The following is a 25391-nucleotide window of genomic DNA, read 5'->3' on the forward strand; positions in this document are numbered from 1 at the left end:
AAGCTCACACACTGATGCATGGAAAAGCATGTTCAAAACCAAAGGCAAGGAGAAACCTGTTTGCGTACTAGCTTCTTGCCACCTTTTCTAGTGGTGGCCCTACTCTAGCCCCAACTGGAATGGACCAAGCTCTCCTTAAAGCCAGCTCCCAAGTTACCATTATGTTATCCCTCATTTGAAACTACTTTATATTTATGATATGTATGATATAACTCATTTTTAACTGCTTGTTAATACCTTAGCTTAGCAGCTATAATATGGTTCATGAGATTTGTTTGGAGCACTGTTATTGTTATTATAAAAGCAGGATAGCAGAATTATAAGAGCTTTTAGAACAAAAATTACTGAAATTCCACTACCTAACAAGGCAACTATTTTTCTTTTTGTATAACCCCGTCAAGAGTTTGTCCATGCGTATGGACGTACTTATTTTCCTAGTTATTATCATGGGAGCATGCAGCATTTTTTCCTGATTTTTCCACTTAATATGATTACAAGAACATTGTTTCCCTATTTTTCAGTATAGACTTCATAATTATCTTTTTAACGACTGCATAATTCTCTATTGAGTTGATATACCAAAATGTACTTATACAATCCCCCAGTGTTTCACATTTAAGATGTTTCTGATTTTCCAGTAGTCTATAGTGCCACACTGAAGGTTGTTACGTGTATTGTTATGCAATCTTTTGTGTTTGTCAGATTATTTTCTTAGGATACTTTCCCTTGAGTAAGATTGCTGGGTCAGAGTAGGAGCGCATTTGTGGTTCTTGCCAGGCTGCTTGTGCAAAAAGGTTGTTCCAGTTTATGTCCCCAGCAGTTGGTATGTTTACCAATTTTAGGACAATCTCATCAGTGTGGGAATTGTGGTTAATTTTTTTGTTTGCTCATTTAGCTGAAGTAAAATGGTACTTCAGGGTTGCTTTATTTTTGCATTTCATTGATTATTAAAGGAAATTAGCATTTTCCCCTGTGGTTACTCTTTGTATTTCTTTGGATGTGAGTTGTCTGCTAACATTTACAGGTCTTTGCCTATTTTAGTAAATTGGGATCTTCATTTTTTAAAAATCAAACCAAGTAAACTCTTCACACACGGTAGCTATTGAACTTTTTCATTTATGTTTAATATATTTTCCCATATTGTTTTGCCTTTTCATTTTAGATATGTATTTGTAGTACAAACATTCTTATTTTTGTAATAAAATCTGTAAATGTTTTTTTCTGTTGCTTTGAAACTTAAGCTATCCTCCCTCTGGAGAGCTAATAAATATTTAATTTTACCTTCTGTTATTTTAAATTCTTTAATTCATCTGGATTGCGTTTTACTATAAATTGAGATGCAAATTAAATTTCTTTCTACATTGCAAATCAGTTATTTCAGTCTTAGTCTGTTCTTTTATTCTCTTTCTCAGGAATCATACACCAGATGAAAGGTGATTATGACACTGCACTGAAACTCCACAAGACCCACCTGTGCATCGCCCAGGAGCTGAGTGATTATGCTGCCCAGGGCCGTGCCTATGGGAATATGGGCAATGCCTACAATGCCCTGGGCATGTACGACCAGGCGGTCAAATACCATCGGCAGGAGCTGCAGATCTCCATGGAAGTGAATGACCGCGCCTCACAGGCTTCCACACATGGGAACCTTGCCGTGGCCTACCAGGCCCTGGGTGCCCATGACCGGGCCCTGCAACACTATCAGAACCACTTGAACATTGCCCGGGAGCTACGAGACATCCAGAGCGAGGCCCGGGCCCTCAGCAACCTGGGCAATTTCCACTGCTCTCGGGGAGAGTATGTCCAGGCTGCCCCCTATTATGAACAGTACCTCCGGCTTGCTCCCGACCTTCAAGACATGGAAGGAGAAGGGAAGGTCTGCCACAATCTTGGCTATGCCCATTACTGCCTTGGAAATTATCAGGAGGCAGTGAAGTACTACGAACAGGATCTGGCACTGGCCAAAGACCTTCATGACAAGTTGAGCCAAGCAAAAGCCTACTGCAACTTGGGCCTAGCGTTCAAGGCTCTGCTGAATTTCAGTAAAGCTGAAGAGTGTCAGAAGTACCTACTGTCCCTAGCCCAGTCTCTGAATAATTCCCAGGCTAAATTTCGAGCCCTAGGGAACCTGGGCGATATATTCATCTGTAAAAAAGATATAAATGGTGCAATAAAATTCTACGAGCAACAGCTGGGCTTAGCTCACCAGGTAAAGGACAGAAGATTAGAAGCCAGTGCATATGCAGCCCTTGGCACTGCATACCGAATGATCCAGAAGTATGACAAGGCCCTGGGTTATCACACACAGGAACTGGAGGTATATCAGGAGCTGAGCGACTTGCCAGGGGAGTGCAGAGCTCATGGGCACCTGGCTGCTGTCTACATGGCCCTTGGGAAATACACAATGGCATTCAAGTGTTATGAAGAGCAACTGGATCTAGGGCAAAAGCTGAAGGATCCAAGTCTGGAAGCCCAGGTCTATGGCAACATGGGCATCACAAAGATGAACATGAATGTGATGGAAGAAGCCATTGGTTACTTTGAGCAGCAATTGGCCATGCTGCAGCAGCTAAGTGGAAATGAGTCTGTGCTTGACAGGGGCCGGGCCTATGGCAACCTGGGAGATTGCTACGAAGCCCTGGGTGACTATGAGGAAGCTATCAAATACTATGAACAATATTTATCTGTGGCGCAGAGTCTGAATCGCATGCAAGACCAAGCCAAGGCTTACCGGGGCCTGGGAAATGGACACAGGTAAAAATGACCAAGGACAATTGTGGTTTATAGTTCTGCAAAAAAGAGCATTTGTGACAGTAATGGCAACTTCATGTCTGCATGGCAGTTTGTTAACTACAAACATTTTCTTACATATCTCATCTGATTCCTCCAATAACTATTTGAATTAAGTAGTTGATATTGTTACCCTTATGCTATGGATGAAGAAACTAAAGCCCAGAGAAATTGAGTTAATACCTAAGATTTGCAGCTTAAAAGGGACAGCTGAGAGTTGAACCCAGGGCTCTGTGACTCCAAATGCAGTGCCTTTTGACTACATTAGAATGAGAAGGATAATAGGGATTGGGAAGGTGAACGAATCACTTTCCCTGATCTTTTCTGAATACCTCCCACATTATATGAATGTGTTTATTAATACAACATCTGCATCTAACAATTATTTAGACCCCATTGTGTTGCTTCTCAGAAAAGCCACCTGATAATAGGAGAATGCATAAATATACTATGTTGCATGCATCATCTGTGCAAGGTCCCTTGCACAGATATCTTAATAGTTATAGCAGTTTTGTATTACTCTACATCTATTATCATCTACTGTGGGATGTGGGATTTATTATCACCAGAATCGGAGGCTCAGGGGAACTAATTCACGTGCCCCACACAAATGGTTTGGTCATGCTCTTTCCACTCTTATCGTGTCTTCTCTTAACAGCACAAAAAGACACACTGTTGGTCAAGGTGATACTTTCTCCTAAATGTGGGGAACCCAAGAAGGTGCCTGTGTCTGCAGAATATATGGCCCCACCAGAGAGGCAGGGGATTAGGGCTCCTGGAGTGGAGGAAGGGCAAGGGTCAAACTAAATCTTCACCCACAGAGTGCTCTGAGAAGCTCAGGGTGAAAGATTTATAGCCACTGTAAAGTGATTTCAAAAACATAGTCTAAGCAGTAGTGGAAATTGGGAGGCCTGAAGAACCAAACAGTTCACTTGCTATCATTGTGCCTATTAATATATTTTATGTTTCCTCTGGGGTGTATATCCCATTGAATCTCAAGCTCTTGGGAAGGTCACTAAGGGATGACTTTTGAATTGCTTTCCAGATTATGAAATTCCTCTGCATCTCACTCTAAGGGCATATGATAGATTTTAGCTAGAAGAGGAGTTAAGAGCTTCTATAGTAAGTGACAGTGACAAATGCTTTTCATTTTCTCAGGGGCTTTAGCATGTCTGCACCTGCACGAAATAATGTCATTGCTTTTCTGTCTACATCCCCACAGGGCAATGGGGAGCTTGCAGCAAGCCCTCGTATGCTTTGAAAAGAGGCTCGTGGTTGCCCATGAGCTCGGGGAGGCCTTCAATAAAGCCCAGGCCTATGGAGAACTGGGAAGTCTGCACAGCCAATTAGGGAATTACGAACAAGCCATTTCCTGCCTTGAACGCCAGCTGAACATTGCTAGAGATATGAAAGACCGAGCCCTGGAGAGTGACGCAGCCTGTGGCCTGGGGGGCGTTTACCAGCAGATGGGGGAGTATGACACAGCCCTGCAGTACCACCAGCTTGATCTGCAGATAGCAGAGGAAACCAACAACCCCACATGCCAGGGCCGAGCCTATGGGAACCTGGGCCTGACTTATGAATCCCTGGGCACCTTCGAGAGGGCTGTGGTCTATCAAGAACAGCACTTGAGCATTGCTGCACAGATGAATGACTTGGCGGCCAAGACGGTGTCATATAGTAGCCTTGGAAGGACCCATCATGCCTTGCAGAACTATTCCCAAGCAGTCATGTACTTACAGGAAGGTAGGTGAAAAGGCCCATTGTGTTCTCTTGCCCTACTTGAAGTCAAGTTCAGAGTCAGAACTCAAGACTCAGAAGGAAGTACGCACAGTTTGAGTGGCCACTTCTGTGTGGAGTAAGGGTCTCAGAGGCCACATTGTCAGTTCAACTCCAGAATCACAGAATCCCCACCAGGTGTCCCTTGATAGTACTAAGGTGTTTCATTGTCCATAGCACCTTGCCCTGCTCTCTCAGACCCAGATTGTCTTATTCTCTCAGTGACAGCATCTACTGCTCGCCAGCTGCCCAAGGAGCTGAGACCCTCCTTGCTTTTCAGAACCCTCTGTGGAATGAGCAACATGTTCTCACACAGATGAATCAAGTAAGATGTAATCCTAAAAAATTGTAAGGGTTTCAATCAGAAGAAAATGTCCATCTGCTCCAAGCTCTGTTGTCCCTCTAGAGAATATCTAAACTAACCATATTAAAACTTTATAGAAGTCAGTTCTGACACGGCAGCTGAGGTCTAATCCAGAAGTGTCAGTCTGAGGGGCACTCAAGCAGTAAACCAGGCTTCTTTCCCAGCATTTGTCACCTACGGTGCTTGGGCTGGTGCCACAGTAGGGTCTTGTTCCAGGCAGGCCTAGATACTGAAGGCTGCACAGTTTCACCTTGGATCCTTCCTTCCTCCGAAAGCAGAAGTCCCACAGCAATGCGTTTGCCCTCCACCTCTTTACATTGATATGGGGCTTTCTGCTCTTAAAAGTCCTTCCCCTTACACAGGCATATTGGATCCTCTCATCCTAGAAGGGAAAAAGGGCACATAGCTCACTGGTTAAAGGAATGGTTACTGATTTCAAGCAAAAATTCTCATTTCCACGGGGCTTTGCACATAAAGTTTGTTTAATCTGATTCAGTTCTCACGATAGTCTTGTGAGGTATATCTTTTTATTCCCATTTTTGCCGTTGAATCACCTGAGGCTCAGAGAAGTACAGTGATTCAATCCTCATCATGTGGTCAGTTAGTCAAGGAGTAGGGCCCAGCCCAAGTTTTCCAACCCAGAAACCACACAAGATCCTCTCTGAAGTTGTTTCTAACTTTACAATTGCAGAGTAGGGTTGGGCATCCTATCCCCTTATACTCCCGAGCCCCCACTGGGAAGCCAGGAGAGAGATAAGCAGGAAGCAAAGAGGAGAATGGGTGAAGAGCTGATGATTCGCTGGTCTCCTTGCAACGGACCAGGGACTGCGCTGGCCTGCAGTCTGAGAGGTTACAGAGAGTCTGGAAGCCACTTCCCAGACCTTATCTAGCTCCCCTTCTATCCACATGGGGCTCTGCCTGAATGCATTAAATGAAAATGTTGGCTTCTAATTTCCTGAAACATGACTGTGGTAAAATTCCAACAGATGAGGAGCAATTTTCATTTGAATTTGTAAAAACTATTAAATTCAGTCATATGACAACTTTTCAGCTGTGTTCTTTTGTACTTCCTGAAATACTATTTTCATGAAACAGCTGGTTTGCCTGAGACATTGCAACGCAATTCTATATTTATGGAAAACTCTCAAGTTCATTTTTATTGTTTCTTGTAATTTTTTAAGTCTTGCAGAGATCTAAAAACTCTAATTTGTAGCATCTCTACGGTGTCTGTCTTGTGGATGTGTCCACTAGAGAGCCTGCAGCCGATGACTTTCCTCGTGGGCCAAACCAGAGTGCCTCTTCTCATGAGTGCAGGACACCTGGACAGTGCTTTCCAAACGCTCTGAGTTAGGTCTGCAGCCTCTGGCAAGGAGGGACTAGTTTATCTGGAAGCCACCCCACGGTTCCCTCTCCGTTGGCTTTGGAGGCTGTGGAGCCTTATAGATCAATATCACCCTGCTTCAGTGCAATAGATTCTCACATGTAGGGCCTGGTCTGAGTCTTATGAACAAGCTTTCCAGGTGCTGTGGAGGGAGACACCTCTGGATAAAACCACTGGTCTCACCCAGCCCTTCCTCTTCTTGCAAATGGAGAAAGGGAGCATGGATCAATTTGGTGACTTACCTGGGACCAGTCCCTGACAAACTATAGGTTCTAGGAGAGCTGGATGGGTGTCAGATTCCTAAGAGGCAGAAGCAGAGAGAAGCTGCGGCAGGACAGATACCATGTCTATCCAGTGGGCTTTTAACTCTTCATTGTTGAACCTCAGCTAGAGTCCTACATGCTGAGGATATAGCAGGAACAAAGCACAGTCCCTGTTCTCATAGAACATGGCTTCTAAGCAGGAATTGTCTCAATGAATTTTACTTCTGACTCATAGATCTTGACCTAGAAGGGACATCTGTATTGAAGAATTAATGTGGTTAGCTTATTGAAGATTTAAACAATCAGTATCCTTCTGGTTTTCTCCCAAGAACCATCTTCTTTCCTATGTTTTTCTATTCTGTGAGGTGTTTAAATATGTGAATTATTTACAAATATTTTTGTTATCCAATAATATGATTTAAACTTAAAGTGTTGTTTCTAAGTTTTCTGAGTTATGAGCATTTTGAAATGTATATTTATGACCTTGAACCTGAGTGTCACTTTTCTTACCCTTTCAACAGACTCAATTCCTTTTCAAAAGTCTGAAATTGCACAGGCCCAGCATGATCAGAGGCAGGCTTCCATCTACCCTGAATTAGATTAGAAGAAGGAAGTCCTTCCTTTGTATGTGCAGTTGTACGGTGGGAGCCTTCATGCTGTCTCTGCACAGGCTAGCTTCTATGTACAGTGAGCAGGGTAATGAGGGCAAAGTGATGCTGAGAACTGCCTAGTGACCAATACAATAAATGGTTGCCTTCAGATTTGACTCTCACAAAGCTCTGGAGGTTGCTGGTGTCCTGAAACCCCGAAGCTTGCTGTGGGTAAGTGACCCAAACTGCAGGTGCCTACCTGAAGGCTATTAAAATGAGGATGGTCTCATTTAAGGTTTTTGCCTTACAATAGCACTGGTTTTGCAACCCTGCTGAGGCACATCAAAGTCTTAAACTGAAAGGGAAAACAGATTAGACATGAAATGTGTCAGTAACATCAGTAACAAAAGGCAGGGTCAGGCTGTGTTCATATTCTGCTTTCAGGAGAACATCGTATGTGTCTTCTATTAATGCTCATTGGATGCTGTGCACGTGAGAAAGGAAAAATACTCTTTTGCCTTCTATATTTAACTATCAGGAAGAGCTTTGCCAGCCAAAGAATCAGGTTAGATAAGTTTATCAGCCAGGAGTTTTCCTTTGCAAAGCTGTGGATTTCAAATTTAGGAGGGTGACCAGATTAAGTTTCACTTGTTTTAGTGTTTCTGCCTGCCCAGCAAACCTGTCTCCTGCTGATAGCCATCACCTGAGCTCTTGCCAAGGCATCCTGGAAATCCTGGAAATGTTGCTACCAACACAGAATTTGAAGAGAAGGCTTATTCTACCTTGGCTGATTCAGCTCTTATCCTCATTTTATCTAGCTGTGTTGTTAGTATTCTTTTTTTTTTTAAGAGATGGGTCTCACTAAGTTGCCCAGGCTAGATTCTTACTCCTGGGCTTAAGCAGTCCTCCTGCCTCAGTCTCCTGAGTAGCTCTTGTTAACATTCTTTTATAGACACCTGAAGCAAAATTGGGTGGGAGCAGTGGCTATCCCAGCACTTTAGGAGGCCAGGGTGGGTGACTCACTTGAGGTAGGTGGATCAGGAACTGGATACCAGCCTGGGCAACATGGTGAAACCCCATGCCTACCAAAAAATACAAAAGCCAGCCGGGTTGTGGTGGCCTGTGCCTGTAGTCCCAGGTACTCTGGAGGCTGACTGAGGTGGATCACCTGAGCCTGGGGAGGTCAAGGCTGCAGTGAGCCGCCATTGCACTCCAGTCTGGGGAACAGAGTGAGACCCTGTCTCAAAACAAAAACACAAAAGTAAAATGACCCTCCAGGACTCCTTAGGATAGTGGAATTATCCGTCTTCTATGTTTCCTTAAATTTCTCTATCTGGTTTCAGGTTTAAGGTTAGCTGAGCAACTGGGCCGAAGAGAAGATGAGGCAAAAATTCGCCATGGCCTTGGCCTCTCCCTTTGGGCTAGTGGAAACTTGGAGGAGGCCCAACACCAGGTAAGCAGAACCCCTGACTGAAGTGGATTTTTTGTTTCCAGAAGCATGGGAGACCTTAGGATTACTATCCTAGTAGTGATGGCATTTACAAGAGGCACTGACTTCTACCCTTGGGCTAAGGTGTATGATTTCCAGCCTGTACTAGCCCAGAAGTATTAGAACAATCAGTAAAGATTTTTGCTCACTCATGTGATAGATTCCTCAATAATTTCTTAAGAATTCTTGTATTAAGTGCTATTGCTCCCCATTAAACATTAATATGAAATTCATTTCATGACAGAAGGAAAACAAGAATTCATAATTAAATTTCATGTTTCTAGATATATTAATAGATATAACTTCTCTCTTTCCCTCTTTTACAATAAGGCCATATTTCTGCATATATGCAAGTAGTTGAAGGAAAGTCCCTTGTCATGCTGGCCCTGGAGAGTAGAAAGATCCCTTGAGTTATGGGCCTCCTCTGTTAGGTTGGAGGAGTAGTGAGATGGCTGCATCTAAGATCACACGCTCATCCAGATAGCGAGCATGTGAGTGGTGACTGCAGAGGACATTGTGCTAGGCAGAGAGGAACAAGGATAAGGACATCGAGACTCCTATCCAGAGGTGCTCACTAGAGTTGAAGAGATGCGACTGAATTTGCACCATAGCATTCTAGAATGTTAGGGTGTTTTACTGTACTTTGAAAATGATTAAAGGCAATGTAAAGGATTAATTCTCTAATTTCCTGGTTATAAAAAGTAAAACCTGTGTTGATCTTGTGATTTGCAATTTTCAAAGTACTTATTATAGCTCAATGAATTTGATCCTTAAAATAACCCTGTGAGGTAGAAACTATCCTCTTTATAGAGAGGAAGAAATTGAGTCTCTGAGTCTTGCCAAAAGTCACACAGCCAATTAGTGGCAGAGTTAGGAACATATTCTCTTACCGCTCTCTGGGTCTATGTCTCTTAGTCTTAGAATTCTGTACTTGATCTTAGCCAAAAGGCTGAGAAGCAAGTAGTCTTAGAATTCTGCTTTTTAAGTTTGGATAAATTTAAAATTTGATACTGAGTTTCCAGCATATAAGTATCAGAGTCATCTTAGACAGTGTGGCATGAGGGGAAAAAAAAAAAAAGAAAATATCAGAGTCAGAAAAGTCTGTAGCCTCACTGATGGAGAAGCCTGTTAGAGCATCAGGACAGTGACTCCGTTCCGAATAGCAATTATCTGGTCCTCAGAGTGTCTATGTGAGTGGGCATGGCTCCTTGAAGAGCTTGCCCAGTGATGATCTGACCCTGGGGCACTGAACCATCTGCAAAGAGCTATCATCCTTCAGAGAGTGTGGCGCTCTCTTCCCCTCAGGCTTGTTCATTTCCAGCATGCCTCCACCATACCTGTTCTCACTCCCATCCTTCCTCACCATGAGGCGTGAGGGTGGTGAATTGTGGTTGCCTGATGACAAGAGGAGAGGCTTTTTGTTTTAATAGAAATCAGCACTTGGTGGATTAATATCTGTTTTAATATCTTTAAGACCATAAGTCTATAATTCCTGTCTTTTAGATCCCCTTATTTGTCAAAAATTGATTATATAAACTGTAATTTACTAGGTATGATCTGATGCCTTTTCAGGTCCACAAGGACCTACCTGGTGTCAGGTTCTAACTGAGGTCCAAGGGGAGTCAGTGGGCGAGTGGCAGGTAGCTGGAAAAACACTCAAGGAAGTGTAGACAGTTTCACCATGGCTTTACTTTCTCTGGGCATGAGCAAGCCCGGGCGCGAGCCATGTATACGGCGTTAGCAGGGTAATTATACCTTTTAAAGACAATGGTGGCTCTGATCACATAGGTGGTCACCTAATGCGCCTCACGTGGTGTGGTTACATAACTAGCAGAGTTGTGTGCCTGTGCTCCAAACTCACTGAGTCATGCTGGACTGGATGTCTGCCTTGGCCTGTTCTTGACCACAGCACATCCATTTTCCTTACACCTGGACATAAGACTCTTCCTTTCAGATCTTTAAAAAATACTTAGGGTGTGCACAAATATATGATCAAAAGTTGTCTCTAGTCTGTAAACAGCTGGACCTTGGTTTCTGGGGAATGGATGATGTTCTTTCTCCCTCCTTGCAGCTTTATAGGGCATCAGCCTTGTTTGAAACGATCCGACACGAGGCACAGCTGAACACGGACTACAAACTCTCCCTCTTTGACCTGCAGACATCATCCTACCAGGCCTTGCAGCGGGTGCTCGTCACCTTAGGTGAGAACAGCAGGGGTTACTCCTTGCTTGTGTGTGCACTAGCGTGCACGGGTGCACATCCGTGTGTCCAAGTTGTTTAGTGACAGCTGTGAAGAAGCATGATTTGTTTTAACAACAGATTGTGAAGCCATAACTGTAACCAGTCATTGAACATTCATTCATTTATTCAACAAAGATTAGCAGAGCTGCTACCACGTGCCGAGTCCCTGCCCTGGGGATTACAGTCAAGAAGGCCTGGTTCCTGACCCCAAGAAGCTCTTAGCCTGTGGAGAGACATAAGTCAGTGAGTCCAGTACAGTGCTGATTGGCACTAGGATAAACTCAGATGCTGTGGAAATGAAGTCTCTTTTTAAAAAAAAAAAAAAAAAAGACAAAAAGTTTAAATAGAGATGAGGTCTCACTATGTTGCCCAGCCTGGTCTCAAACTCCTAGGCTCAGGCAATCCTCCTGCCTTGGCCTCCCAAAGTGCTGAGATCACAGGTGTGAACCATCACACCCAGCCTAAAACAAAGTCTCTTGTCTGGCGCATCCAGGAGCCAGAGAAAGTGTCCTTGAGACAGGGATGCTTGAACCAGGTGTGCCCTCCCCAGGTTCCCTCTTAGCACTAGCGTGTGGTTCAAGCATCTGACTAAGAGGAAGTACAGGAGAAGACACCTGGCCTCTTCTCTATGTCCTCATCCACACACCTTTCAAGGTTGCTGTCTAATAAATGTTTTTGCCACCTGGGTCTGCCTCCTAGACTTGGCATAGTCAGTGATGATTCTCCCAAGCCTATGTGCCCCATCACACTGGGGCAGCATGCATCTTCTTTCACCCAGGCCTTAACTAGTCAGCGAGTCCCTTCCAGCTCCCCTGTCATCTGCCTCTTCCCAGGAGATACTTATTGGAACTAACAAAGGCTTTGAATTTGGATGTTGAGGCCTTTTCGATAACCTGTCTTTTGCTGTATATATAGGAAGGACTCAAATTTCCTCTTGAAAAATGTATCTATTAAATGCATTAATTGCCTGCGATTACAGTTTATTATCTATTATAATCACAGTGTTAAGTCTGTCTAGCACTTAGGGGCCGATTTTCCAATGTGCACAGAAATTGTCCCTGCTGTTCCAGTTAATAACTTAATAGAGTAAAAGGAGACATTTACATACACACATATAAATCTCCACTTGCTTCTGATACCCAAACTGCAGGAAGCAAGGCATCCTTGAAGTGCTGTCACAGCTGCAGCATCTGGTCTGCTTCTGTCTGCTTTCTTTGGACTCTGGTTATAGTAACCCTTCCATATTTACATTTATTACAAAAGTAAATCCTCTGCATTGTGTTCCTTCAGCACTTATAAACAATTCCTTTACATTTTTTGTGCTTTCATATTGGTGCATTAGCTTTTAAACTAGATTATAGACCAGTTTCTTAAGGAAAGTGGGATTCAAAATTCGATTAAAAGACAGGAAAAGCTTGAGATAGAGAGGCAATTTTAAAGATATAGAGACCTGAGAGGTTTAAACTCTTTGCCCCTGGGGATAAGGGAAAAAGTGTGTTGGAGCCCAGAATGGAATGAGATATCAGCTCCAACAACACTACTACTACCTGTTATACATGCGGTGATGTAAGTAGGCCTACCAGGCATCTTTTCATGTAGTGCTTCATTTAATCTTCAAACTAGCCCTTTGCGATAGGCAGGACAACTGTTAGCATCCCTCTTCTTGAGACAACGCCAGTGAAAGGGAAGAGGGCACACCCAGGAGAGGGACTGGCATGCGTAAATGGACGGAAGTATAATCTGGGGAGAAATGGTTAAGGCTGGACAATGTTATGCATAGAGGGCCCGCATGGAGGGAGGAGAGAGAGTCAGAAGACGCACAGACACTTTGTGAGGCTGAGGCGGGTAGATCACTTGAGGCCAGGAGTTTGAGACCAGCCTGGCCAACGTGGTGAAACCCCATCTCTACTAAAAATACAAAAATTAGCCAGGCATGGTGGCACATGCCTGTAATCCCAGCTACTTGGGAGGCTGAGGCAGGAGAATCGCTTGAACCCAGGGGGTCAGAGGTTGCAGTAAACTAAGATTGCACCACTATACTCCAGCCTGGGAGATAGAGTGACACCCTGTCTTAAAAGAAAAGAAAAAAAGGACACATAGAGAGCCAAGTGACACCAATAAACCTGGTGTCAGAAGCCAGGCAGGAGGTTAAAAAAAAAAAAAAAAAAAAAAACCAGGTTAGGGAGCAACTCAGGAGGTGGAGCAGAGATGGCACAGGGCTAAGGACAAGTTCACTGAATTAGATCAGCTCTCTTGTGGCGCTGGCTGCAAGACAGGCGAAGGCCTGATGGCTTAGGGTAGTGTGGAATCAGTCATGCAGGACACTGCACACACCATCTGAGGCAGGGAATTGAATTCGAAGCAGTATGACTGAGATTCTGTCACATATTGGAGAGCAGAGGCAGTGGGGTTTCTGCCCAGGATTTGATGGCTGTCCCTGATAGGCCTCTCTAAGTAAGCACACTCACTATGGACCCCTCAGCATATCTCTTTGTCTCCTAGGCCATCATGATGAAGCCCTGGCCGTGGCAGAAAGGGGACGGACAAGGGCATTTGCTGATCTTCTGGTGGAACGACAAACAGGACAACAGGACTCTGACCCCTACTCCCCAGTCACTATTGATCAGATCTTAGAGATGGTTAATGGCCAGAGGGGACTAGTGCTTTACTATTCCCTGGCTGCAGGCTATCTGTATAGCTGGCTGCTTGCTCCTGGGGCAGGTAAGATCTCTTTCTGTGGGAACAGAGCAATTAGAAGACTAGACCTGTAAAAGTCTAATGAATAGAGGTGGAAGAGGTGCATTATCATAGATCATGCTAAGGAACTGATGTCAGATTTTAGCAAAACCTCAGCGGCAGTGGATATGCTGTGGTGGGGCATTCAATTAATAAGACAGCCCAGCTTTCTCATTCCCCCAAGAAATCGCTGCTCATCACTGTTGAATGTGGAAGCATTTATCAAGGAAGACTAAGAGCAGACGAGTTAATTTCACTAGCAGCCCTGTGTGTAGGCAGCTGTTGTTCATTAGCTAATAAAGCGATGACTGCAAGACCTAACGAATTCTTTCTAGATATGGTTTAATAATTGTGACCCTTTGTCATGGCAAAGTTAAAGAGACTAAAATGATAATGGCAACTCTATCACAGGTTATAAATAAGTCCTATGCTTGAAATTTCTGAGTTTAACAGAACCCATTTTTAACCGGTTCTGCTGTAAATCTATTTCAGAAGTAAAAATCTCCTTTGATTAAATCAGCATTAAATGTTCAGGCTGTAACACTTTCACTAAATACAGAAACAGTAATTAGCTGTTAGGGCCATATTTTTTGCATAATAAAATGCTGATGGCTTTACCAAGTTGGAGACACACCAGATCCAATTAGAGTTTATTGACTGGGGAAGTGGATCTTATAATTGGTAATCTTAAAGAATGGGCTTCTTGAATATCTGTAAGCCAATTTCAAAAACTTTAACTGCCAGCGAGAATTGACAAGATTTTCTTGATTATGTTTCTATCCCTTTGATTAAAAAAAAAAAAAAATGATGGCTGGATGACAGCTCCCAGATGCTTTTAGGCTCTGAACATTTGTGCCTATACATTCTATACCTCGGCATTGTTTTTAATAATTTTTTCTCTTTAGTTCCATGTTCTTTATGGGCTTTCCACAAAGAATGTTCTTACAGCTGACATTTTTAATGCTAAAGGTTTTAAATTGTGATTTTTACAGTGACTTGGTTAGTAAGCGTTGGCCACAGTGGAATCTTTGTGGATCCCAGCTCCCAGAGTGGCACTGATACTCGTGAGGACACAGTTGATGACTGGGAGGTATCAAACTCCTTCTCTCTGTGGTTGTTACATCTTGGGGACATGATTTGACAGGTGGTATATCTGAATTCCTGTAATAATGAGCCATGTATAATGAGGCTCCTATTGTTTCTTTTTCCGTTCCTTTTTGCTCTTAATGAGGCTCTGAAGCTTTCACTGGGGGCGCTAATCCAATCAGAGAGGACCGGCGTTTTCCAGAGCTGACACACCTCATTACCATTTGAGGATATATCCTATTTATTGCCAGAAAACCACTGTGGACTGCCTCAATTTCATGCAGACATCATTTTTTGCTCCTTTAATTCATTAATAACCACTGACCAGTTAGTCTTATTTAAAAATGGTTTAAAATGTTTTTATCTGGCCTTTATACTACACGTTTATTATAATTTGCTTTTGTGAAATGAAAGCACTGTTGGAACACAATTTCCACTTGGCCAATTATATTTTTCTTTGAGATTTCAGTTTGTATAAGGAATATGTCTTGGCGTACTCATGCACTATTCCTGAAAGGAGACTTTCCCTAGTTGGTGCTTCTAAGAAGCATCTGTTTTGAAACACATATGAAGTCATCATAATTCCAGGAGCTTCTGAGACTGTATCTAGAATTCCTTGGTTTCAAGCACCACACCTAATGGTAAAAGCTGTGAAAAGGATACTGACCAAAATAGAGGAAGCCCTCTTGAGACCTTGGATTTCAGGATTTTTTCACAGGGTTTGCAGGATGGCATGCTTGTCAAAGAAGTCACATACCATTGGCAGTCCTGTCCCCTGCCTTCAACTTCTCCTTTCCCTGACCCTAATTGTGTATAATGTCAGCTGTGCCTGTTTTGCTTCAGGAATTCTGAAGTTTAATGAACACTACCTGGGTGAGAACACAGTGGAAAACTCAAGTGACTTCCAGGCCAGCAGCAGTGCAACCCTTCCAATAGCAACTGGCTCAGCCCTGGAGCATCACATTGCCAGTGTCCGGGAGGCCCTGGGGGTGGAGTCTCACTACTCAAGGTAGGTAGTAAAACATCCCCAAGCCCATTTTCAGATAAATCTCAGGGTATTATTTTTTGTAAACATTCTATTTGAACAGAAGAAATCTTTTGGAATTCATGTGGTTGTGCTCAGTCTGTTCACAGCTGCTGCAGCAGAAACAAATATGTGTCTCTGGAGTGTAAGCCCCTTAGTGGTCTGTCTTTATTCTTTTTTGGTGATTTTCCATCAGATGGGGAAGGGCCTCATCAGACATGCCCATTCCTCTAAGCAGGATTTGTAAACTGTTTAAACATAAACGTGGCTTTGAATTTAACATACCAGCCAATTAGAACTGAGATTATTTTTTGTTATAAACAAATTATAATGAGTTTGTTTGTACTATAGCTGAACACCTATTTGAGAGAGTAATTTAGTACCAGTGACAGGATATGTGCACAGATCTGTGAGCTGAGGGGTGAGGTGAAAGGAGCTGAACTCTCAAATGTGAAGAATAGATAAGGGAACTGCTTTTTGCAAAGGTTGTAAAAGGTATAAGCTTATGGAAACATTTTATCATAATGATTGACTATTTTACATATGAAAAAATAATTTCCACAAGCACCCTGCTTCTAGGGGAAATCAAAGGAAGAGGGTACCTTAGAGCTGGGTTGTAACCAGATTTCCCAGGCATCTCCGTTCTCCATCCAGTGATTACCAAGAATCCAGAAGATCTGTGTGTCAGAGAATCTGCTGTGTTAGCTTGTATCAGGTCCCAAGAATCTCTGCTCATTTCCTGAATGATTTCATTTGTAATCATGAAAATCCTTAGGTAATCCTGTGATTTATTTAGAGATGCTTCACCCAGATTTCCAAGTATGTGGTGGTTGCTGCCAGCAGCTGGACTGATCTTTGGGATGCTTATTAAGTTGGTGAAGAAAGAGTTAGTTGAAAAATAATTATTGAATAATGTAATGTCAATATTGGAAGGGGCTGTAGTAGTCATCTAGTCCAACCCCTTTATTTAACAGAAGTTAACACTGAAATAGGACTTGCTGACAGCCAAGTTAATGTCAGAGCCAGGATCAAAACAGTCTAGATCTCACCCAGACTTCCAGGCCAGTGCTTGTTCTGTTTCTGATTTTCAAAATTAATATCATATTTTGAGAAAATAGCCAAATATAAGAATTTCATTTCTAGCTTCTGTTTTTATGAAGTAGGAACAGGCTTTAGCCACATGCACACGTGCTTCTGTTATTTATCCTATGACTGTTGTGCATGCTGAAGTATCCCCATCCTTAACAACCCAGGCAACAGTTTGGCAATTACAGGGGTTGACAGGGTGGTAACTCCCAAGAACTTGGAAGTAAGACTGCCCTCTGAGATTGAAATTATAAATGACCATAATGAACTAGGTTAGACATTAGACCAGAAGTATACAAAGCTGCTTCAGCAGACAGAAATTCAGGCCAGTGTGATTAGACTATAACCTGACCAAAGGTATTACATGTCCCAAGTGAGAGTTAGAGGGGCATGATTGGCCAGCAATAGAAACCCAAAAGTAGGAGAGCCAGCAGGGCAGGCTTTGGCAGTGTTCATTTCTAACACTATCAAAAGTAGAGAAAATCTTGGTTTAGGAACACAAAGTCCCATCGAAAAGGCTGACCCCATGGTGGACATGCAGTTGCCATGTTCTCTTAGTCCCTCCACTGTCCCTCCTTCCACAAGTATTTTGAGTGCTCACTCTGTGTAAGGTACTATGCTAGAGATCAAGGATCCTGATGAAAAAGCAGACGTAGTCCCTACTATCCCAAAACTGAGGGGCAAGCTCTGAAGTGTGGCCTTCTAAGTTTGAAAACCTGATTGATGTTGCTAACATGCCCAAAGAGGGTTTGCCTCTTGGGAGTGAACTTTCATTAACCAAGCTCAAAGAAAGTTGTACAAACTAGAATGCCAGGTATTATGTACATTCTCTATCTGCAAGTATATTTACATGAGAAACCAAATGATAGTTAGAAAGGTTGACAAGAAGCATGGGACCTGAACAAGGGAAGGCAGGAGAACCATCTGAGAGATCTTCTCCACCAAGGGCTGCTGAAGACCTTTGTGTATACTGCCTGGGGTAACCTTTGGCAGTTTAATTCTCCTCATCCTCTGAGCTCAGTTCAAATATTCCCTCCTTAAGGAAGCCTCTACAACTCCCAACATAGGTTTCCCTACCCCTTATGCCCATTTGTACATTCTCATTATACCCAACATTTTCATGTAAGCACTTACTACAATTTTAATTGAAAGGTTTTATATATTCTCTTGTTTACTCTTTTTCATTTCTGTGAGAACAGGGGCTATGTCTGCCTTATTCATCAGGATCCCTAATCTTTAGTATAGTACCTTATAGAGTGAGCACTCAAATACTTATGGGAGGAGGGACAGCAGGGATCTAAGAGAGCACGGTGACCACATGTCCACCATGGGGTCAGCCTTGCCGATGGGACTTTGTGTCCCTAAGCCAAGATTCTCCCTCCTTTTGATAGTGTTAGAAATGGGTACTGCCAGAGTCTGCCCTCCTAGCTTTCCCTTTTTTGTGTTTCTACTGCTGGCCACCAAGATTCTAAAGGTACTTGAGTGTATGACACCTGCCATTTGAAACCTCTGCATACATGAAGGTGGCCTCTCCCTTCTGGCAATGTGGGGGCCACATCCAAGTCATCTCAGTCTAAACCAAACATTCATGGGGCTCAGCCTGCATGAAAATGTAAATTTTACCTAATTCAAATTTCCAGATATCTAGATTAAAATTCACCAGGAGAAAGAAGAGGATTACCCTTGGTCTCACTCTTCCATGCTCCTCACTGGATGTCATGGTTGAACTTTAAATACCTGTGTCTAAGCAGTTCTTTTCTAAGATGCTGGAGGTTGAGTAATTCTGTTTCCAGGTGCCTTTTGAATTTAAAAATGTCTTTTGAGTTATAGTTCATCTCTTTATCAATGGTAGAGAGACAGGAAAGACTGCAGCTTGCTTGTGTTTCCCATGTTAACCATTTCCCCTCTGCTCTATACAGAGAGCTTACAAGTTCTTATGAGTCCTTAGGATCTCTAGCAGGTTATGTGGCTTGACATTCAGCATCACTTTGTTGGGCTGCCCTCAGTGGCCTAGATCTTCCCCTTAGACTGCTAGAAATAAGGTTTTTCCTATTGCTTCGGAGTAGTCTTGTTAGAGATTTGTTCGTATTTTGTGAGCTTAAACTCATATTGTTGATTATAATATTAAAATTAAACCCTTTATTGGCGTGGTTTGAATTTACTGGAATGGAGTGTTTGTGAGAGCAATTCGTATCTCCTAGTTTCATGAAAACAGTAAGAAAATTTCATTGAAGTATTATTTTTCATCTATAAATTTAGTAAATATTTTTTAAAACCGTAATGCTCAGTGAGAGTAAGGATGCAGTGAATGACCTGGCTCATATCGTAGGGATATACCTTGATTCTGCATTTCTAAAAACAAATTGCCAATAGTATAAAAAGTCTTTTTACATGTTTATGCCCTTTGATCTCAAAATTATTTATTTTAGAAATGGAGCAAAGATCTGTACATACTAGTATCTGTCCTAAGTTTATATATTATAGAAGACATTGAAAACAAACCAAATATACAACAATAATTAAATTACAAATTATTTTATATCTATTCAATATGTTATGTTGCAATTAAAATTATGTTTACAAAGAATTTTAATCAAATAGCCAAATGTTTAATCACATAGACAAAATATTAAGTGAAAAAATAGGATATAGAATTACTGTGTATAGTATAATTTAAATTTTGTCATACAAAATATGGGTATGAAAAGAAAAATTCTTGGAAAGAGACTAGGCTATATTTTAGTGGTGATTATAAATGAATGGTGGAATTATGGATGCTTGTTATTTTATTTTACAATTAGGCATGTAGTACTTTTAAATGAGAAATAAATAGCCATGAATAAACAATTCTGTCATATCAAAGGGAGAAAGAAAACCTTTTTGTAATTTGGCTTTACAGAGAATAAAACCCCAGTGTCAGAGCCTGTCACCATGATCTAGTGCTAGGAAGGAATTCTGGGTTTATTTTCCATTCTTGTCTCTTGGTGAATACTGTATTTCAACCACTAGGCCTTCTTCTCTGCTCTCTAAATGTACCCTGTAATTTCTGTCTCTCTACTGTAGCTCAGGGGTCTCTGAGCTCTGGATCTGTATATGTAGCTGTCAATAAACATCTATGTCTGGATATCTTCCAGGCATCTCTGGTCTAAAACACCTAAAGCCTAACTCTTTAATGTCCCCATTTCTACTTTAATCTTTATCCTGATTCCTGCACCATCATATAACTAGTTGCTTAAGACAAAAAAATGAATCATCATCCATTATTTTCTCTTTCCCTCATTCTAATCAATTTATCTTGCAGATTTGTAGAAATATATTTCTGTAAAATACATTTTGAACGACCTACCGAGACTGAATTATGAAGAAATAAAATATCTAAACAGATCTATAACTAGTGAGAAGATTAAATCAGTAACCAATAACCTCCCAATAAAGAAAAGTTTGGGACTAGATGTATTCACTGGGGAATTCTACCAGACATTTAAGGAAGAATTAACACCAATCCTTTTCAAATTCTTTTTTAAAATAAAAGAGTAAAGAACGTTGCTAATTTATTTTATGAGGCCAGAGTTACCATGATGCCAAAATCAGGCAAAGATACTACAAGTAAAACAACTGTAGATCAATATTTATCATAAAAAAATTAATGCAAAAATCCTCAAAAAATACTAGCAAACTGAATTCAATAATACATTAAAAGGATTCTGTACCATGACTGTGTGGGATTTACTCTTGGAATGTAAGGATGGTTCACCTATGAATATCAATCAGCATAATACACCACATTAACAGAATGAAGGACAAAAAACACATGATCATTTGAGTTGATGCAGAAAAGCATTTGACAAAATTTAACACCCTTTCATGATAAAAACCATACTGCAAGCTAGTAAAAGGAAATTACCTCAACATAGTGAAGGCCATATATGAAAAATCCACAGCTAACATCATACTAAGGGGCAATAATTTGAAAATATTTCATGTAAGACTAGGAACAAGGCAAGGATGCCTTCTTTTGTCGTATCTCCAATACAGTAGTGGAAGTACTAGCCAGAGCAGTTAAATAAGGAAAGGAAATAAATATCCAAATTGAAAAGGAAAGAGTAAAATTATCTGTGTTCAGAGATGACATGATCTTATATGTAGAAAACTCAAAAGATTCTACCAAAAAACTATTAAAGCTAATAAACAAATTTAGTAAATCTGCAGGATATGAAATCAATGAACAAAAATCAAGTGTGTTTCTATACACTAACAGTGAAAAATCTGAAGAGGAAATTCAGAAAACAATCCCACTTACCAAAGCATCAAAAAGAACAAAATACTCAGGAATAAACTTAACCAAGGAAGGGAAAGATCCATATACTGAAAACTGCAAACATTTCTGAAAGAAATTAAGACGCAAATAAATGGGAAGATATCCTATGGTCATGGACTACAAGAGTTAATCCTGTTAAAAAGCATCCATACTATCCAAAGTGATCTACAGATTCAGGGTAATCCCTAGCAAAATCCTAGTGGCAGCTGGGCTCAGTGGCTCACGCCTGTAATCCCGGCACTTTGGGAGGCCAAGGCGGGTGGATCGTCTGAATTCAGTCAGGAGTTCCAGACCAGCCTGGCCAACATGGTGAAACCTCATCTCTACTAAATATGCAAAATTAGCTGGGCTTGGTGGCGCATGCCTGTAATCCCAGCTACTCAGGAGGCTAAAGGGGGAGAATCACTTGAACCCAGGAGGCAGAGGTTGCAGTGAGCCAAGATCACGTCACTGCACTCCAACCTAGGCAATAGAGTGAGGCTCCATCTGAAAAAGAAAAAAACCTAGTGGCATACTTTCACAGAAATAGAAAAAAATTCTAAAATTCATTTGGAATCTCAGAGGACCCCACATAGCTAAGGCAATCTTAAGGAAAAAAAATAAAGCTGGAGGCATCATACTTCCTGATTTCAAAATATTATTACAATTAGCGGGGTGTGGTGGCATGCGCCTGTAATCCCAGCTACTTGGGGGGATGAGGCGTGAGAATCGCTTGAAGCTGGAAGGAAGAGGTTGCAGTGAGCCAAGATCGTGCCACCGCACTCCAGCCTGGGCAACAGAGACTTTATCTCCAAAAAATATATATGTCCATATATATGCACATATATATGTATTTATGTATGTCCATCTTATATATAATTGTATTATATAAATATATATGTACATATGTGTATTTCTTTGTTACAGTTTTCAAAACAATATGATACTGATATAAAGACAAACATATAAACCAGTGAAATAGAATGAATAGCCCAGAAATAAACCCTTATGTGTATGTCAAATGATCTTCCACAAAGGCAACACAATGGGGAGAGAACAATTTCGTCAATAAATGGTGTTAGGAAAAGTGGATATCCACATGCAAAAGGAAAAACGTTGGACCCTTATTTATACAACATACAAAAATTAACTCAAAATGGATTAAAGACCTAAACATAAGACCTGAAAGTATAAAACTCCTAGAAGAAAACATAGAGGAAAAGCTACTTGACATTGAACTTGGCAGTGGTTATTGGTATGATACCAAAAGCACAGGCAACAAAGGAAAAATAGAGAAAGAGGACCACTTCAAACTTCTTAAAAACTTCTGTGCTGCAAAGGAAATAACATTGTGAAAAGGCAACCTATGAATGGGAGAAATTATTTGCAAACCATGTATCTGATAATATCCAGAATATATAAAAACTCCTACAACTTAACAACAACAACAACAAAATCCAATTTAAAAATGGGCAAAGGACCTAAGTAGACATTTCTTCAAAGAGGTATACAAATGAACAACAAGCATATGTAAAGATGTTCAACATTACTAATCATCAGTAAAATGCAAATCAACAGCATAATGAGAAATCTTTTTCCTCATTAGGATGGTCACTTTCAAAAAAATAGAAAATAACCAGTGTTGGCCAGGATGTGGAAAAATTGGAACCCTTGTGCATTGTTGGTGGGAATGTAAAACAGTGCAGCTACTATAGAAAACAGTATGGACATTCCTCAAAAAATTAAAAATAGAATTTAGTATACAATACAGCAATCCCATTACTGGGTGTATACAAAAGAATTGAAACCATGATCTCAGAGATATTGGCACACCCATATTCATTGCAGTACTACTCATAATAGCCAGGGGGTAGGAGCAACCTAAAAGTCCACCTATGGATAAACAGATTTTTAAAATGTGGTGTATACAATGGAATATTACTCAGCCTTATAAAAGAAGAAAATCGGCTGGGCATGGTGGCTCGTGCCTGTAATCTCCGCACTTTGAGAGGCCTAGGCAGGAGGATCGCTTGAGCCCATGAGTTCCTGACTTCCCTGGGCAACACAGTGAGACCCTATCTCTACAAAAAAAATTTTTTAAACTAGCCAGATGCAGTGGTGCACCTATAGTACCAGCTACTCAGGAGGCTAAGGTAGGGGGGTCATGAGTCCGGGAGGTCGAGGCTATAGTGAGCCGTGATTGTGCCACTGTACACCAGCCTAGGTGATAGAGCAAGACTCTATCAGGGGGAAGAAAAGGAAGAAGAGAATCCTGTCACATGCTACAACATGGATGAATTTTGAGGTCATTATGCTAAGTTAAATAAGCCAATCACAAAAGACAAATACTACATGATTTCATTTAGTAATATTTGTCTTTTTGTGTGTGATTGGCTTATTTCACAATAAGGTGTCTGAAGTAGCCAAGCTCTTAGAAACAGGAACTACAATGGTAGTCCTCAGGGATGGGTAGGAGGAGTAAAGGGGAGTTGTTTAATGGATATAGGGTTTCAGTTTTATAAGATGAAAAATTTCTCAAGATTTGTTGCACACAAGATACATATAGTTAACACTACCATATACTTAAAATGGTTATGAGAATAAATTTTATGTTATGTTTTTTACCAAAAATTTTTAAAGTATTTTAAAAATACATATTTAATCAATCCACTTCTGTCTCCACTGCTACGTGTACAGTGCAGGTCACCATCATCTCTATCCTAAACCACTGCTACCACTTCCTGTCTGATCTCTCTTCTCCCTCTCCCTCTCATGGCTTTCCAAACCCATTCGCTAGAGTGGTGGTCTTTCAAAGATGTATTTGGGATTCTGTTTCCTTGCCCTTCTACCCACCACAAAGCTCGCCAAACACACTTCAATGTCTTCAGAGTTTCTGATGGTCTTTAGACTCCAGCTCACTTTCCTTATGCTGACCTATATGCCTGTGTGATCTAGCCTCTGCCCACCCTTCAACAGCACTTATAATCCTTCTTCAACTTGGCATTTCCTTGTGACCCCTGGCCTCCTTTCACCTCCTAGTTTACACCAAGGGCTTTCCCACCTTAGAGTTATCCACGTGCTCTTCCTTTTCTCAGTAAAGTTCTGCCCCCTGCTCTTGGTGTGGCTGGTTCCTTTCATCCTTCAAATTCCTACCTTCTCAGAAAAGCCTTTCAGAAGCTCCGTTGTTAGTTTCATTCACCTCTTTGTGTTCCCTGTCTCTAGGGCAGCTCTGGAACATAGTAGATGCTTAAGAAATGTTTGCATGAACAACTGACTAGTTCTCCGAATGAAGTGCTTCTCCCTTCTGCCTGAACTTTTTTTATGGACTATATTTTCCTGTGATAGTCTAATCACCCTTTGGAGTTCTGTTTATATTTCACACTGCTTTCATCAGAATTATTCCCATCCTTGTTGGTCCACGTCAGGTCTTTGCTCCCCTCTGTGTACCTAATAATAGCACTTATTTTGTTTTTTCCAGTTTTATATTTATGTAGTTTGTATGCCTTTCCAAGCAGATGGTGACGCCCTAGAGGGTAGGTGCTGTGTCTTTCTTTCTGAATTCTCACTAACACAGTACCTGACTCATGGTTAGACATCAGTAAGTTTGAAATTTAGTCACCAGAAGATGTTCTGTAAGCAGACTCCATTTATGCTGGGCTAGTGTTTGTAAAATGCACTGCGCCCCTAGAAACTGAGTCTCTATGCCTTGGGGGACACCTTTATTCAGTTACCTGCAGCCTAGCCTTGGTGTCCTTGTTATTCTGCAGACTGTTTTTGCTCTCGTTAATGGCATCTTGCTGCCGAAAGGAAGTAAAATGCTACAAAGGAGTTTCTGAAAATGGATTTAAAAATAAAATAAGTGCTTTTATTAAGTGTTTAATAAGAACTTCCAGTCGCTTCCTCCCAGATCAAAAGAGGCGTAGATTGAAACCACTGTATAGAACATAAGCCTCCCATAAGGGAGATGTTATGAATTTCAAAACACATCTTCAGTTTTTAATTCTGATACTTAGCCAGCATCTTGCAGTATGTAAATTGCTCCCTGGCCTCCTAGAACGGTACAGTGGCACTTTAGGGAATCTAAGACTGGGTAGGGCTTTGTTCAGTAGTAGGTCAGGTCTGGAAGGAGCACTCCCAAGGGGTTTTTAACAAATTGCAATTGTAGACTGCCCTTTTAATGGGGTAAATGTTCCTTCATTGTAAAAGAATATTAAACCTTGATAAACTATAGCTGTTAACGTTTTTTCCCTTTTGGTGTTTTTCTA

General features: G+C 41.3%; 1 protein-coding gene across 4 annotated transcripts in view; it reads left to right on the forward strand.

Moving 5' to 3' along the window:
- The window catches only part of TTC28 (tetratricopeptide repeat domain 28), a 719970-nt gene that overhangs the window by 600367 nt on the left and 94212 nt on the right, over nt 1–25391 (forward strand). For all 4 annotated transcript variants that reach the window (XM_031656035.1, XM_031656036.1, XM_031656037.1 and 1 more), the window contains 6 exons: nt 1413–2754; nt 4013–4536; nt 8511–8620; nt 10728–10857; nt 13400–13618; nt 15563–15728. In XM_031656035.1, the coding sequence (XP_031511895.1) occupies nt 1413–2754; nt 4013–4536; nt 8511–8620; nt 10728–10857; nt 13400–13618; nt 15563–15728 (2491 nt within the window). The remainder of the gene's footprint in view (nt 1–1412; nt 2755–4012; nt 4537–8510; nt 8621–10727; nt 10858–13399; nt 13619–15562; nt 15729–25391) is intronic.

This window comes from Papio anubis, chromosome 16 (genome assembly GCF_008728515.1).
Source record: "Papio anubis isolate 15944 chromosome 16, Panubis1.0, whole genome shotgun sequence".
Lineage (NCBI taxonomy): Eukaryota > Metazoa > Chordata > Mammalia > Primates > Cercopithecidae > Papio > Papio anubis.